General features: G+C 57.4%; 1 protein-coding gene across 2 annotated transcripts in view; it reads right to left on the bottom strand.

Moving 5' to 3' along the window:
• Nucleotides 1–13,920, bottom strand: part of PALD1 (phosphatase domain containing paladin 1) — an 84,902-nt gene that overhangs the window by 27,460 nt on the left and 43,522 nt on the right. For both annotated transcript variants that reach the window (XM_089897615.1, XM_022590796.3), the window contains exons 3-17: nt 12,515–12,617; nt 11,025–11,204; nt 9,773–9,937; nt 8,780–8,940; nt 8,517–8,592; nt 7,745–7,896; nt 7,277–7,376; nt 6,956–7,060; nt 4,933–5,028; nt 4,366–4,494; nt 3,751–3,867; nt 3,515–3,670; nt 3,020–3,202; nt 1,770–1,910; nt 1,464–1,535 (exon numbers count right to left, since the gene is read on the bottom strand). In XM_089897615.1, coding sequence (XP_089753741.1) covers nt 1,464–1,535; nt 1,770–1,910; nt 3,020–3,202; nt 3,515–3,670; nt 3,751–3,867; nt 4,366–4,494; nt 4,933–5,028; nt 6,956–7,060; nt 7,277–7,376; nt 7,745–7,896; nt 8,517–8,592; nt 8,780–8,940; nt 9,773–9,937; nt 11,025–11,204; nt 12,515–12,617 — 1,936 coding nt within the window. The remainder of the gene's footprint in view (nt 1–1,463; nt 1,536–1,769; nt 1,911–3,019; nt 3,203–3,514; nt 3,671–3,750; nt 3,868–4,365; nt 4,495–4,932; nt 5,029–6,955; nt 7,061–7,276; nt 7,377–7,744; nt 7,897–8,516; nt 8,593–8,779; nt 8,941–9,772; nt 9,938–11,024; nt 11,205–12,514; nt 12,618–13,920) is intronic.

Genomic DNA, 13,920 nt, shown 5'->3' with positions numbered 1-13,920 from the left:
CATACTAGGAAGGCTATTATCAAAAAAAAAAAAAAAAAAACAGAAAACAACAAGTGTTGGCAAGAATGTGGAGGAATTGGAACCCTTGTGCTTTGCTGGCAGGAATGTATAAGGTGCAGCTGCTGTGGAAAACAATATGGCAGTTCCTCAAAATTTAAACAGTGAATTACCAGTTGATCCAGTGATTCCACTTCTGGAACTGAAAGCAAAGACTCAAACAGATATGTGTACACCCATGTTCACAGCAGCATGATTCACAGTAGCCCAAAGGTGAAGACAACGTAAGTGCCCACGGACAGGTGAATGGATAAACAAACTGTGGTCGATACTTACAATGGAATGCTACTCAGCCTTTTAAAAATGCAAATTGTGACACGTGCTACACCACGGATGAAACTGGATGCTATTATGCTAAGTGCAATAAACCAGTCACAAAAGGACAAACGCTGTATGATTCTCCTCACATGAGGTACGTAAAATAGTCAAATTCATAGAGATAGAAAGCGGAATGGTGGCTGCCAGGGGCTGGGGGAGGGGAGATGGGCAGTTAGTGTTTAATGGATACGGTCAATTTGGCCTAAGGAAAAAGTTCTGGAGATGGTGGTGATGGTTGCACAATAATGTGAATGTACTTAATGCCACAGAGCTGTACACTGAAAAATGGTTAAAATGGTAAATTTTGTGTTATGTACGTTTTACCACAATAAGAAATTAAAAAGAAAAGAATCAGTGAATCAGCCAGAAGAAGGAAGAGAGAAGTGGTCCAGGGCAAGGGAAAAGCATATGCAAAGGCCCAGAAGCTGAAAGCGCTTGGTGAGTTTGAGGAGCTGCATGGAGGCCAGGGTGTCAGGACAGTAGGGAGGGCAGGGAAGGGGCACTGGCCAGGCCGGCCAGGTAGGCAGGAGTCGACCACAACACCGACACCGGGCAGCCACGTGCCAACTCTGAGTTCCACTTGCCCCATGTGTAAGACGGGGACACTGCCACCTACTTACAGGGTGTCAGGGAACATGACATGAGGCACGTGAGGTGCAATACATGGATGGCTAAATGTGAGACGTTAGCACTGTCCATCCAGTGTCCTGAATTGAAATGGGGGTGGGGTGGGGTGGTCCAGGGCCCGGCACCAGGGTCACCAACCGCAGCTGGGTCCCAGGTGCCCGTGAGGTGGTCGTCAGTGTTACCCAGACAAGATGGTGGCCAGGAGCCCAGCAGCAGGGCCAGGAGGAGTGGGGGGGATCCGCCCCCTCTTCTCCAAACACTATCTGCCAGGGCCCAGAGCCAAGCTACCCTGTGCCCTGTTTGCTCATCTGTGAAATGGGGACAGGGAAGGACTGATACGATGAGGTAGAATAAGGTAATGGCCTTAGGAGGAGCTTTGAAGATCTCCCCCCAACCTGCCAGCAAGACTCACCCCTCCCCTCCCCCAGGTGTCCCCTGGGGACCCCACGGGGCATGCTCACCTCAAACTCGCCCTTGGTGAACTTGGCATCGGGCACGCTCACGAGCTCCTCCTCGCCCACCTCGGGGAAGCCCTAAGGGAGGACAGCTGCTGGGACCGGAAGCATGGCTACCAGACCGCACCCTCCCCCAGCTCTGCCCACAGCTGGAGCCCGTGCCGGGGGTCTGCCAGCCCACGCGCCGTCTCTCCAGGGCTGATGAGAGGGGGCTCTGGGACCACACCTTCCTGCCACAGCCAGGGTCCCCAGGGACCAAATGCCCACCCTGCCTGGGCAGAGCCCTGTCCTCACACAGGAGGCCACACATACTCGGATGTGCCAGAAGGCAAGCACGGCCACCACCATGGCGGTCGTGGTCCGGCCCTGGCCGCTGAGGCAGCTGAACACGAAGCCGGAACCCGGGTCCTTGGCGAGGGCAGCCTGCAGGGTCCCCAGCAGCCGGTCAAAATCCTGCACAGGAAGACCGAGGTCTGAGTCAGTGGGTACTCCCAGCTGCACAGACTCCCAAGATGGCCCATCCCTCCAAATGGCAACCCCGGCAGCTGTCCTGGGAGTGTCTGCCCGGAGCCTGGCTGTGTCAGGCTCACAACCTTGTATGCACATACACTCAGCTCACTGCAGTACACACAAGACCACGTGCATGTAAACAGCCACACTCCCATATAACCAGGCACTAGACGTATGAGCAGACACGGGCACACACCTGAGGTTCCTGGTGCCCACCATCTGCCAGGTAGAACAAGCACATTCCTATGTGCTGCGCCCCCGGGCTGCACGTGGGCCCCGCCCCCCCCAACTGCCCTCCTGAGGTGGACCCAACCCAGATCCCAGTTTGAGGGCAGTCCCAACCTCAGCCAATCACTGCAGCGTGAGACCACCAGAGGGCAACAAACTACGGGCAGCCAGACCCACAGAGCAAAGTGAGGGGGCCATACAAGCCCCGTCACCACCCGTCTCACAGACAGACAGACACAGGCGCATCACCCAAAGAATTGACACATCACACAGGCACACAGCGACCCCACACAATACATGCCAGGCACACACACCACACAAACCTTAAAGACCCACAGACCGTACAGACATTCACGGGCATAAACCTACAGATACCACATGCACACAGAACTCCCTCAGTCACACACAGCATTTCCCAGCACCCTCCTCCACAAACCCCCTACACACACACCACACAGCTCCCCACCAGACACGCTCTCCACGCGTCCCACAGTAAAGACAAGTGGCGCAGCACAGCCTCCATAGACACAGACACACCACACACACTCTCCACAACCACACCCACTCTGAACACACACAGACATGCTCACCCACCCCACACATACCTACAACACATAATACACACACAAACAGGCACGCGCACGCACGCAAACACGAAGCTTGGCAGGCATGTGAATAAACCACCTAGGCCGACCTGAAACCCTGCAGAACAAGCTCTTAGTCCCTCTGGGGAGCTGTGCCCACAGCCAAGGCCCAGGCCTGAGGGAGGCGGGGGGGGGGCGTCCTCTCCCTCCCCAGAGGCCTCAGCCACGCAGCCCCCTCACCTCCTCGCGGGGGGCACAGAAGTCTGGCATGGGGACGCGGTGGTAGGTAAGGCCGGGGCAGGCCCCACGGTGCTGGCTGAAGACCTCCTGTGTCGTGAGGCATGTCTGGAACCTGCGGGTCCGTGGGCCCTGGGTGCCTGCGGGAGGCATGCTCAGGTGGGCCTTCAGCTGGGTCTCCAGGTTCTAGGGGAGGGTGGGACAGAGGGCTCAGGCCACGCGGCAGCCCCCAGGCCAGCCCTGAAAGACCAGCACCTCTGCGGCCAGGACAGTTCTGGCTTCCGGGCCCATCCCTCCCCCTTCTCAAGCCTCAAGGTTTATAACCAGACCCAGGGCTGCAAGGGAGTCCTGAGTCAGCCACTCCCTGAGACCGCTCCTCTCGGGGCCTCAGTTTCTTCATCTGTACAAAAGGAGCACAGACGCTTCTGAAGACCCTTTCAGGCCAAGTCCCCAGGAGGCCTCCAAGGCAGGGGTGCGTACAAGGCAGGAGGGCCTCACCTCCACCTGGCTAGGGGCCGTGGGGGGCCCAGGCCACCGCAGGCTGTGGGTGCGCCCGTCACACTCCAGCACAGCCTCCTCTCTCAGGTTGACCCACACGACCTGCTGCAGCTTCCTCTTAGTGTCGGTCAAGTAGGCCAAGATACTCCCCAGGGCCTGGGGGGACAGATGGCCGTCAGTGAAAGAGCTCAACCCCCCTTCTCCTCACCCCACAAGTGGGCCCCCTGGCTGGTCACCTTGGCACTGGGCTGGGCCGTGCCATAGATGGGCAAACGGGGCACCCGCCGAAAGTTGGCCACGTCCATCTCTCTGACAGTGCTGAGTGCGTCCGGGGAGACGAGGTCATCTGCCCCCTGTTGGGAGAGAAGCAAGCCTGGGGCCCTCAGCGGCCGACTGAGGTTCAGAACCTGGCCCCAGGTGGGCATGGGGAGCGGGGGGTGAGACCAGCACTTGACAGTTCAGAAAGCACTTCTGCACACTTGGAGCCTCATAACCACCCTGGCAAGGGCAAGTGCAACGGTGCCCACTCTCCAGATTAGGAAGCTGAGGCTCAAAGATGAGAGGCTGGTGGCAAAGATACCAGAACCAGGTCTCCTGACTCCCAGCCCAGAGCGCTTGGGGTTCAGAATGAGGAGTGGGTACTGGAACGTATCCAGAGCTGCAAATGCTTCTTAGGGCCTGAGAATGGCCCCATTTTGTTCACAGGAGGATCCCATCACCGCACGGGCCATCCACCCTTTGCTTCCTGTGAGGGCAATGCTTAGCCCAACCCCACAGGAACCAAGGCTGTAATCAACCCCGGGGCCAGCCCACACCCACGCCCACTTCCCCAGCCAGCCAGGCACACTCACCAGGGAGCCGGTGGTGATGAGGTCCCCAGGGGCCACAGGCCCCGCTGAGCTTAGTGTCACAGGCAGGCGGTACAGTTCGGGATGGGCACACAGCCAGCGGCTGAAACTGAGGGCAAAAGCCAACGGGTACTGCAGCCCGAGGCAGGGAGAGACGGGAGCTCAGGGTCACATGGCCATCCCAAACTCTCCCTGCCTGCCCTCTGGTCGGGGGACCCCAAGAGATACCCATCACGGCCCAGAGCAGGGATGAGGGGCTGGGGAGAGAGGACCAGGATATCCGAAGCGAGATCCCTCCAGGCCCCGATGCCCTGGCTAAGGGTTCAGAGATGGGCCCAGAGGAAAGAGACGTGGGGCCTCCCTTTGCCTGACCTGCTCAGGGACCATCCCTCTATCTGGGTCTCTCCTTGCCTCCCCCAAACCCGCCTTCCTCTGGAACCAACACACATGTCCCCACTCCCCTCCCCGGCTCCACAGGGGTCCCCATCAACCCCATGCCAGCCACTGGGTGGGGAGTCTGGAGGGGCCCCAGGAGAAAGGGGGATGGGTCCGCTCATCCCCCTGCCCCACCTGTTCATGGAGATAGTAGTTAAACAGGACCAGGTAGAAGTATCGCTCCAGGCTCTGCAGCGCCCTCTGCCGGACACCGCGCTGGCTGCCGCTTTCCTGAGAGGAAGGGACCAGGAAGGAGGGCGGGCAGTAAAGATGGGGCTGCTAAGCCACCCATCCCCATCCCCAGAAGGGCAGGAGTTAAGCCTCAGAAATTCCCATTAGACAATCTACCCCCACCCTTCATAACCCTGTTTCGCCAGGTTGGAAGTTCTTCCAACCCTATCCCATTTGCTGTGGTTTATCCGTGGTGCAGGAAGAGCTACTGGTGACCCCAGGAGGCACTACAGCTCTCGGTGAGGCTCTGTGCCCAGAGACAGGCTGGGCCTCGCCGCTTTGCTCCGATGCCACCCACCATGCAGGGTCGCCCACAATCCGTGTTGAAGCAGCAAGTGTATAAACACCCTTCCCTGAACCAGAGGCCCTCGCTTAAGAGCTGCGACCCTCCCCACCCCAGCGTCCTCTGGGCAGGGGGCTGTCACAGAAAATTCCAAGGGTCCCTCTCTTCACCTTCGGATCTCAGGCTTCCCCTGCTGAGTCAGCACCACCTTCTAGAGGGCAAGTGAGATTCGTACAGGCCCGAAAAAAAGGTCATGCCCTTGGATGAAATTTAACCCCCCATCTTTGGGAATCCAGGCCAGAGGTCAGCAAACTTTTATTTCTATAAAAGGCCAGACAGTAAATTTTCTAGGCTTGTGGGCGACACGATCTGCCTTGCAACAGCTGGACTCTGTCACGGCGGCATAAGAGAGCCAGAGACGGTACATAAATGGATGGGCAAGACCTCGTTCCAACAAAACTTATTTATCAAAACAGGTGGTGGGTTGGATTTGGCCCGTGGGCCATCGTCTGTCAACCCCTAATCTAGACCTTATAAGGGGAAAAATCCTAAATACACAAAAGCCTCATCTTCATGAAGTAGTTCAATGCGAAGTACTCACTTTGACCCCACTGCACAACTAGATGGGGCCTGAGGATCACAGCAGGTGACGGCCAGGAGGAACACCTGCTCTGCCAGGCGCCCTTCTGAGGCCTTATGACCTGAGCTCACCTAATCCTCACAACCACCCTATGGGGTAGTTATTGTGAGTGGCCTCATTTTACGAGTGGGGAAACTGAGGCACAGAGCAGTGAAGCAGGTTGCCCAGGTCCACACGCCTCTAGGTGGCAGAGCCAGGAACAGAAAGAACTCAGGCAATCGGGCCAGAGCTCTGCTCCTAAACTATCGGGCCAATGATGGCTGAGCCTCGCAATGGCTTTGGTTCCACAGCCAGTAAACCTCAACAACGATAAGCAGGTATGACATGGAAGAGATGGGGTTACGTGAAATAAGCAGGACATAGACGTGCCCTAGGCAACCTACAAAAGAACATCAGAGATATGAAAACTGAAGGAAGGCAGCCAAAATGCTCACGGCAGCTGGGCTTGGATGACGGGCAGTTTTATTCCTTCTCTAATTTCTCAATTTTCTATGATACAATATTGCTTTTAAAACACTTTTTTAAGTGTTAAAGAAGAAAAAGACTCTGCGGGCTTTAGATTCTTTCCATGCGCTGTGTGCGAACAAGCCAACCTCCTCTCCCCAGAGCACAGGGACAGGCCTGCTGAGACAGCCCAGAGCCCATCACTCTTGCAGAATCAGCGGCTGGACCAAACCTTGGCCTTCCCAAAGAACAGCGAGGGTTTTTATTTGCGGGGGGAGCCGGGAGCAGCCTGGGAAGTATCTGGAGCCAGAGGCCCCCAGCACCTTGCCAGCAGCCCCTTCCTCCATCCTGTTTATTCTGCAGCAAGGGGTCCTGGTCAGGGAAAGTAAACTTCCTCTCTTCCTGCAGGCCCAGCTCCCCATCTCCCCTTCCTCTGAAAACTGCTCTGCTCATGGGAGAAGCAGCAATTAGGAAAAGCCAGTCTGAAGGGGGCCAGTCAACAGGCCCAACCAAACAAGGCTGCCGGGCTCAGGCAAAAGCAGCGGCTCTCGATGCCTCACCTGAGCCGGGGTCTCCGGCGGGCTGCCTTCCAGCTCCCTCCGGTGTTCCAGGACTACTTCCTTCAGGTCGTGCAACTCTGCACAGGCGGTGATGGCTCTGTCCACCTGGTGCCAGAGACCAGGGCAGGGAAGAGGGGACGGCAGCAGGGATGGAGCAGGGCCATGGAAAGATGGCAGGAGGTAGAAGAGAAGAGAGGAGGAAAGAGAATGACTGGCCAGGAAGGGAAGGAGCGGGCAGGGGAGGAAGAGGCCCCCCAGTGAGGGGAGCGAGTGCCCCTCCACGGCCCCGCCCCCAGCTCCTTGCCCAGCCCCCTAGCTCACCTCCTCCACCATCCTCCTCCCCTGGGGCACCACGTGGAGAAAGCTCTGGACCACCTGGAGCTGCTCCATGGGCAGTGGCTTGGTCTTCGTAGGGGCAGCCCTGACAGGGAGGGGCAGTAGCCTCGTCAGCGCCCCCGCAGGCCTGGAGGATGCCCCGCTGTCGACACCCTCCCATTCACCTGGCCGATGAGAGGCACCGGACTACATGCTCCAAGTTTTCCTTCCAAATCAGTTGGGGAGACAAGAGGCGTTTGTTCCACTGGGGAAACTGGGGCCCAGAAAGGCCAAGTGACTTTCTCCAGGTCAGCCAGTGAAGTCTGCAGCAAACTGGGAAGTGAACCCCAGCTGCCCAACTTCCAGCTGTAGCTCTGGGCTTCTGACGTGTCCCCGGCAACGTGGGGCAGCCCCGCCCTCCCCTCTCCTTATCCCCACAGTCCCCTGGGGCACTGGGTCCCACTAGCCACTCACTCCGGCCTCGAGGCAGTCCCACTGTGGTGAAGCAGGATGAGGGTGCCCAGAACCATGCCCAGGTTGGTCCTGCCCACGCCCGTCTGGCAGCTGAAGAGGAGAGCAGGGGGAGGCCCATGGGCCTCTCGGAGCAGCAGCAGGCTGGGGGTCTCCTGGGGAAGGGTCATGAAGAGCAGGTAACAGCGTGACCAGAAAGCCCTCGGCTGAGGACCAAATTGGGGCTGGGGAATCATGACATGGGCCGCCCAGCCCCACGGCCCGATCTGCTCCACCTGCCCCAGGAGCACGGGCCCTGCCTCCTTCCCAGGGCCCTGGAGCTGAGAACTACTCAGAGGGGACAGGGCCACAGTTACTCTTTGTGAGAGGCAAATTAAATAAGGTGACCTCCCAAGGGGGTTGGGACAGAAACACCGATACTCAGGAGATATCAGCGGAAGCCTGGAAGGTAAGAATTTTTAGTTCCAATATAGAAATGAGGAACTTGAGGCCTAGAAGTTAGGAGATCTGTCCAGGATCACACAGCAAGTTAGCAGCCAAGCCACAGCCAGAGTCCAGTCCTCCAGACGGTCAGCGCTGGGCTCTGTCATTAGAGAATGTACAAATACACACCCACACCAGACACACACACAGCCCACACACTCACGCCCTCAGCCTTCTTCCAGAAGCCACACCCACCAGGGCATCTCCATGGAGACGGGGCCTTGACACAGACCCACTCTCCAAGCACCTGCCCACCCTCCATGCTCCCAGCACCCCTCTTGCCCCCACTTACCCGGAGGACACTGATAAAGGCATCAAACTGGGCTTCCAGGGGGGCTCCTTGCTCTGGCAGGGGCAGACGGTGGTACCTGCCGGGTGAGGGGGAGCGGCCCATCAGGCAGGCCACACACGCCGGACCCCCATATTCCCATGGGAGACACAGGCGTGGGGAACTCAGCCCAACCTGCAGATGGTGAGACTGAGGCCGCAGCTGGAGAGCAGGCCTAGAGAGCACCCACACCCAGCACACTGGGGGCCTGTGCAGGCCCTCGGTACCTGTAGGTGGGCCGCAGGAAGAGGGGCCGCTTGTACACCTCCTGGGTCACGTGCACATCATCCTCGCCCTTGACGGCCACGGCGTGGGGCTCCCCCCGCAGGTCTTCGGTGTTGTGGTACACGTAGTACTTGTTCTCGCTCAGCTGGGCAAAGTCGTGGATCTAGAGATGGTAGGGGGTCAGAGGGCCATGATGGACTTTCCTGACTGAGCTCTGGAGTGCCTAGGCCACACCGAGGCCATGGACAGGCTGCTTTCCCTCCAGGGAGAGCTACACACCAGAGGTCCTCTCTGTGCCCTGGGAGCCCTGACGGGACCAGGGTGGCCACTGGCCCGAGGGCAGCCACCCATGCCTGAGCTGATATGGCCCACACTGGGGCCAGGCTGGAAGGGCTTGGCCCGGTGGGCAGCAGGAATTGGCTAAACCGCCAGACTGAAGGACAGGAGGAAGCTCGGTCAGCTGGGAGCTAGAGGGGAGGAAGCCTGAGCTGCGGCCTCCGTTCCTGCCCGGGATGTCCCAGGGGAGGTAGGGGACGCCATGACCCCCACACACTATTTACACACCTCTGGGTGCATCAACAGCCTCAGAGACCCTGACAAACCTCCCAGCTGTGAAGGAGGAGGACAGAGGAACCTCAGAAACAGAGGCCCATGGAGAGAAGTGACCCAGCCCAGGCCTCACAGCTCACAGGAGGCTGAACTTGTCCTGGGGCTTTCAGTCTAGAGCTCTTTCTCCTCCACCAGACCCTTTTCTAAATAATGGTGCTGAGTTTGGAGGAGAAAAGCAGGGTGGGAAAGGGGCAGAGGCAAGCAGAGCCGAGAAGAAAAGTCCTTCCCCAGGCTGCCCGGAGCCAGCGATGCAGCAGCCATTCACCCAAGCAGGGCAGAAAAGTGAGCGAGTGTGTGCCAGTAAGAGCAAAGCGGGGCTGGGGCTCAACTCAGCTGTCCAAGGCCTACGAGGGGGGCGGCCTCCCACCCACACCGGTGGCCCTCACCTCCTTCCGGATGGCCAGCTCCAAGCGCTCCACCTGGACCCCGGGTCCGAGGCCCTGGAGGTTCTCGTGAAGACTCTGCTTGTCTCGAGGCGTGTAGGGCACAAAGTCCTCATCATCACGCAGGAACAGCACGGGCTCCTCCCGCACACAGAAGATGACGCACTCCTGCCGGGAACCCAAGGAGGAAGGAGGCATCACCGCTACCCCACCTCGGGGCCTCCGAGCTAGCCGCTCCCCCTCATCGCGGGCCCATCACCCCACTCTGCCCCTGCAACCTGAATCCTACCCCAGAAGCAAAGCTCAGTCCCAATGCCACCGGCTCCTGACCCTCCCTCCTCTCAGGGCCAAGAGCCCTTCATCTGAATCTTGTGGTGTTAACTCCTGCTCTGGATTAACGTTATCAATGAATACATCTTTCTCCCTTTGTGGACTACGTTCCTTGCAGGTAGAATCATGTCCTTGTCATTTTCATGTCCCCACAATTCCTAGCGCAGAGCCCTAGGTAAATCAAGCGCTTGATAAACATCCGCTGAAGAAGTGAATGCCCACCACCATCACGTAATCATTCATTCACTGGGCACCGTACAGACAGCGGGAGATGTGTGGGCAGGCCCCGCCCTGCAGAACTTGCTGGGAAGGTGGGATCCGTGCTCAGCTAACACCCCCTCCCCACTCTGGTTCACTAAGGCCTCTCCATCTTAACCCAGGTCAAATCACACTCGGCTGCCCGCCATAAGCCCACGATCACAGTGGCCACTCATCCCCTGTCCTGGAGACACTCAAAGCCCCACCTCCACATCAGGCAGGAGAGAGGAGGCATGTAAAGCAGGTGCGTGGAGTCCAGGGGTCTAGGTTTGTGTCTTGGGACACCACTCAGGGGCTGTGTCACTTATCCTCTCTGGGCCTCAGTTTCCTCCTCTGTAAAATGGGTGAATAACTGCCTCATAGGATTGACATGAGGACCTAAGTGTTAGCTGTGATCATCATCCTGTGGGGTGTATAAGGAGCTTCTGACCTTGGGGCTCCCATGTCCACACAGGACACTGCAATAAACATTTACCCAGAATTTCCCAGTCATGCTGACCACAGTGACCATAATGGCATTGAAGGCCTGGCAGGGCCTGGGCCTGGTCACCAGTCACCCTCCTTATGATATGGCCAGGCCCCTCCAGAGCCTCTGAAGTTGCCCCTCCTGGAACCCCTTTCCCCAGATTTGGGGGCTAGCCCCTGCATGGGAAATGGCCATGCTTACCCTGTGTCCGTCCTTCTGGAGTTTCTGAAGAACCCGCCTGAATCCTGAGAGGCTGGGCTGCCCCATGCCGAACACAGTGAGCCCGCCCCGCACCTGCCGGAAGTTGGGGGCCCCACAGCTCTGCAAAGTGCCCAGCATGTCCATCTTCTCTGCAACATCCCGCACCAGGAAGTAGCGGCCCTGGCAGGCGGAGAGCCACAGGGGGTCACTCAGATGACTCAGGGACGTCTTCCACAAACAGGGCTCTGTCCCAGGCCCCAGGGGATGGGGAGCAGGGAGAGGGGGTGGGGGACATGGTCCTCAAGTTGTCTGCTGACTCGTGGAAAAAGCAGACAAAATACGTGACTATCCGTGATGCCAGGAGGAGTGTCGTACAGTGTGGGAAAAGGAAAGGCAACTCCTCCTGACGGGGAATCCAAAAAGGCTTCATGCAGGAAGTGGCATCTGAGCCTGGCCTTGAAGAAGGAGAGCAGGGAGAGGTACTCCAGGGACATGAAACAGAAGACCAAAGCTGCCTCTAGGGTGAGCCTGCAGCTCCCCGGGCACACAGCAAACATCTCTCATACCCAGAGGAAGCTCATGGAAAAGGGGCTCGAGTAGGGAGTCACAGCTGGGGCACCAAGAACCAACCAGGAGAAAACTGCTAGCCACTTCCTAGAGGCCTGCGGCTCTGGGAATGGGCAGGTTTCTCCCCTCCCCAGCTGGGGAGGCAGTGACTACAGAGAAAAGAGGAAAACACTACTCAGGGATCAGGTGAAAGCAGGAGGAACCAGAAGACACATTCCTGGGCAAAAAGGAACCATGAGGTCATCTTATGTACCTGTTCACCCATCTACCCGTCCACTGCCACCTCCTACCCGGACCCTCTTTCAACAAATACAGTTTAATCATCATGATTATCATTCATTCATTCATTCGTTCACTATTTATTGAGCACCTACATTATACCCAAGCACTGTTCTAGGGCCTGGGGCTACAGCAGTGAACAAGACACATGAAAAGTCATCTGCCCTTGTAGACTTTACTTTCCAGAGGATATTTAAGACAAAAAAAAAAAAAAAGATACAAAGACAGATAGATAGATGTACATGTACATCTACATATCTCTACATTCCAGAGAAGTTCTGAAACTTCAAAAGAGAATGGGATGGAGAGCCTGCAGGGAGCCGTCTGGGGTCCCAGGTCTTTCAGGCTCCCTTCTCTGTTCTCCCTGGTGCTCCGAGAGAGAGGTGTGGGCAGGCTGGGGGCCAGGCAGGGGACAGATGGGGACAGAAGAGCAGGGGGCTCCACAGGGCAGGAGGAACGGGGCTCAGGAAACCAGGGGGTGAGAGGAAGTGGGATCAGGACCCCAGAGGGTGGGGTGAGGCAGTGAAGCAGAGAAGGGGGACAGTGTGGAAAGCAGGAGGAGATTAGGGAGGGAGCCTGTGAGGAAGGAGGGCAAGAGGGTGGGAGAGGCTGCAAGGGGGAGAGAGGGACAGGCCCAACCTCACCTGCACCAGGTAGTGCTCTGGGGTGGCATCTGAGAGCCGGCCCAGCGTGTAATGGGCTTTGAGCAGCTCATCGTGGATCTGGAACTCCTCCTTGCAGTTGTACCTGCCAGGGGCAGAACAGAGACTGAGTCAGGCAACCTCCGCGGCCAGTTTCCGCTCCACCCTCACCAGGCCTACGGCAGGGCCACCCCGTCCCACCCACGCATTTATGATAGAGGCTGCCCACTGTCCCCCAATAGCCACTCTCTCCTTCTTCCTCAGCAATAATACCCTGGAATTGTGACTGGGACATCCAGCTGAAGACTACATGTCCCAGCCTCCCTTGCAGCTAGTATGATCATGTGATTCAGTTTGGGCCAATGGGATGTGAGGAGAAGTGATGTGTGCAACTTCTGGGCCATCCCCTTAAAGAGAAGATGTGTGCCCTCTACCCTTCCCTCCTTCTCCCTGTCTAGCATCCAGAAATGATGGCTGATGATGGTGGGGCAACAAGAGAAGAGGAGCCTGACTGATCATGGAGCAGCCACGTCAGCCTGGAGCACCTCCTGGACTTTTGTGTAGACAGAAGCTTCTGTCTTGTTTAAGGCCTCCTTAAACAAGGCTTAACGAGGACCATCCCAGACGGTCCCTCCATCAGATTGTCTCTGAGAACAACCCCACACTGACAACCCCCAGCACAGTGCAGTGGTTCAGGACCCAGGCTTTGGGGCCACGTGGCCTGGGTATGACTCCAACTCCGCCGCTCAGTAACTCCATGGCTTTGGAGTTACTTGCTCTATAGCTCCGTTTCCAGTCATTGCAACCTCCTAAGGGCTGCTGTGAGAAGACAATGCGCCAATGAAGTAAGTGCTTAGCCCAGTGCCTCGAAGACTGTGATCATTTAGTGATCTAACTACAATTACTAGCAGTAGTTCTGCCTCCACACAGGGCCATTTCAAACAAAACCCACAGCTTTCTGTAGATGCTAAACCAGGCGGAGCGCTGTGCACTCAAGACCCAACAAGCTTCTGTGCTGATTATAACAATGAATAAGACACAGCCTCCCAGAGCTCATGATCTGGGGTCTGAGCCTCTTTACAAAAGGAAAGGCAGGGTGGGGGAATGACTGGGGTGGGGAGCACTAGACAGCAGTCCAGAGACCTGGGCTCCCTCGGCCAGCTCTGCCTCCATCACACGGGACCCGTGGCGAGCAAACCCTTCTGCCTCCCGAGACTCAGTTTCTGTGTCGAGATCAGTTTTCACATCTGATCTAAGAGCTGTCAGATCAGGAGTGAGCAAACCTTTCCTGTAAAGGACCAGATAGTAAATACTTCAGGCTTTGTGGGCCACGCAGTCAGGGGCAACCACTCAACTCTGCTGTTGCAGTCTTAAGCGCCTGCTGACAACATGCAAGTGAGCGGGGGCGG

The sequence above is a fragment of the Delphinapterus leucas genome, chromosome 16, assembly GCF_059928025.1.
Source record: "Delphinapterus leucas isolate spDelLeu-1000000601 "Yukka" chromosome 16, BTC_Dleu_Yukka2, whole genome shotgun sequence".
Lineage (NCBI taxonomy): Eukaryota > Metazoa > Chordata > Mammalia > Artiodactyla > Monodontidae > Delphinapterus > Delphinapterus leucas.
This window is presented reverse-complemented; position numbering and strand designations above follow the sequence as displayed.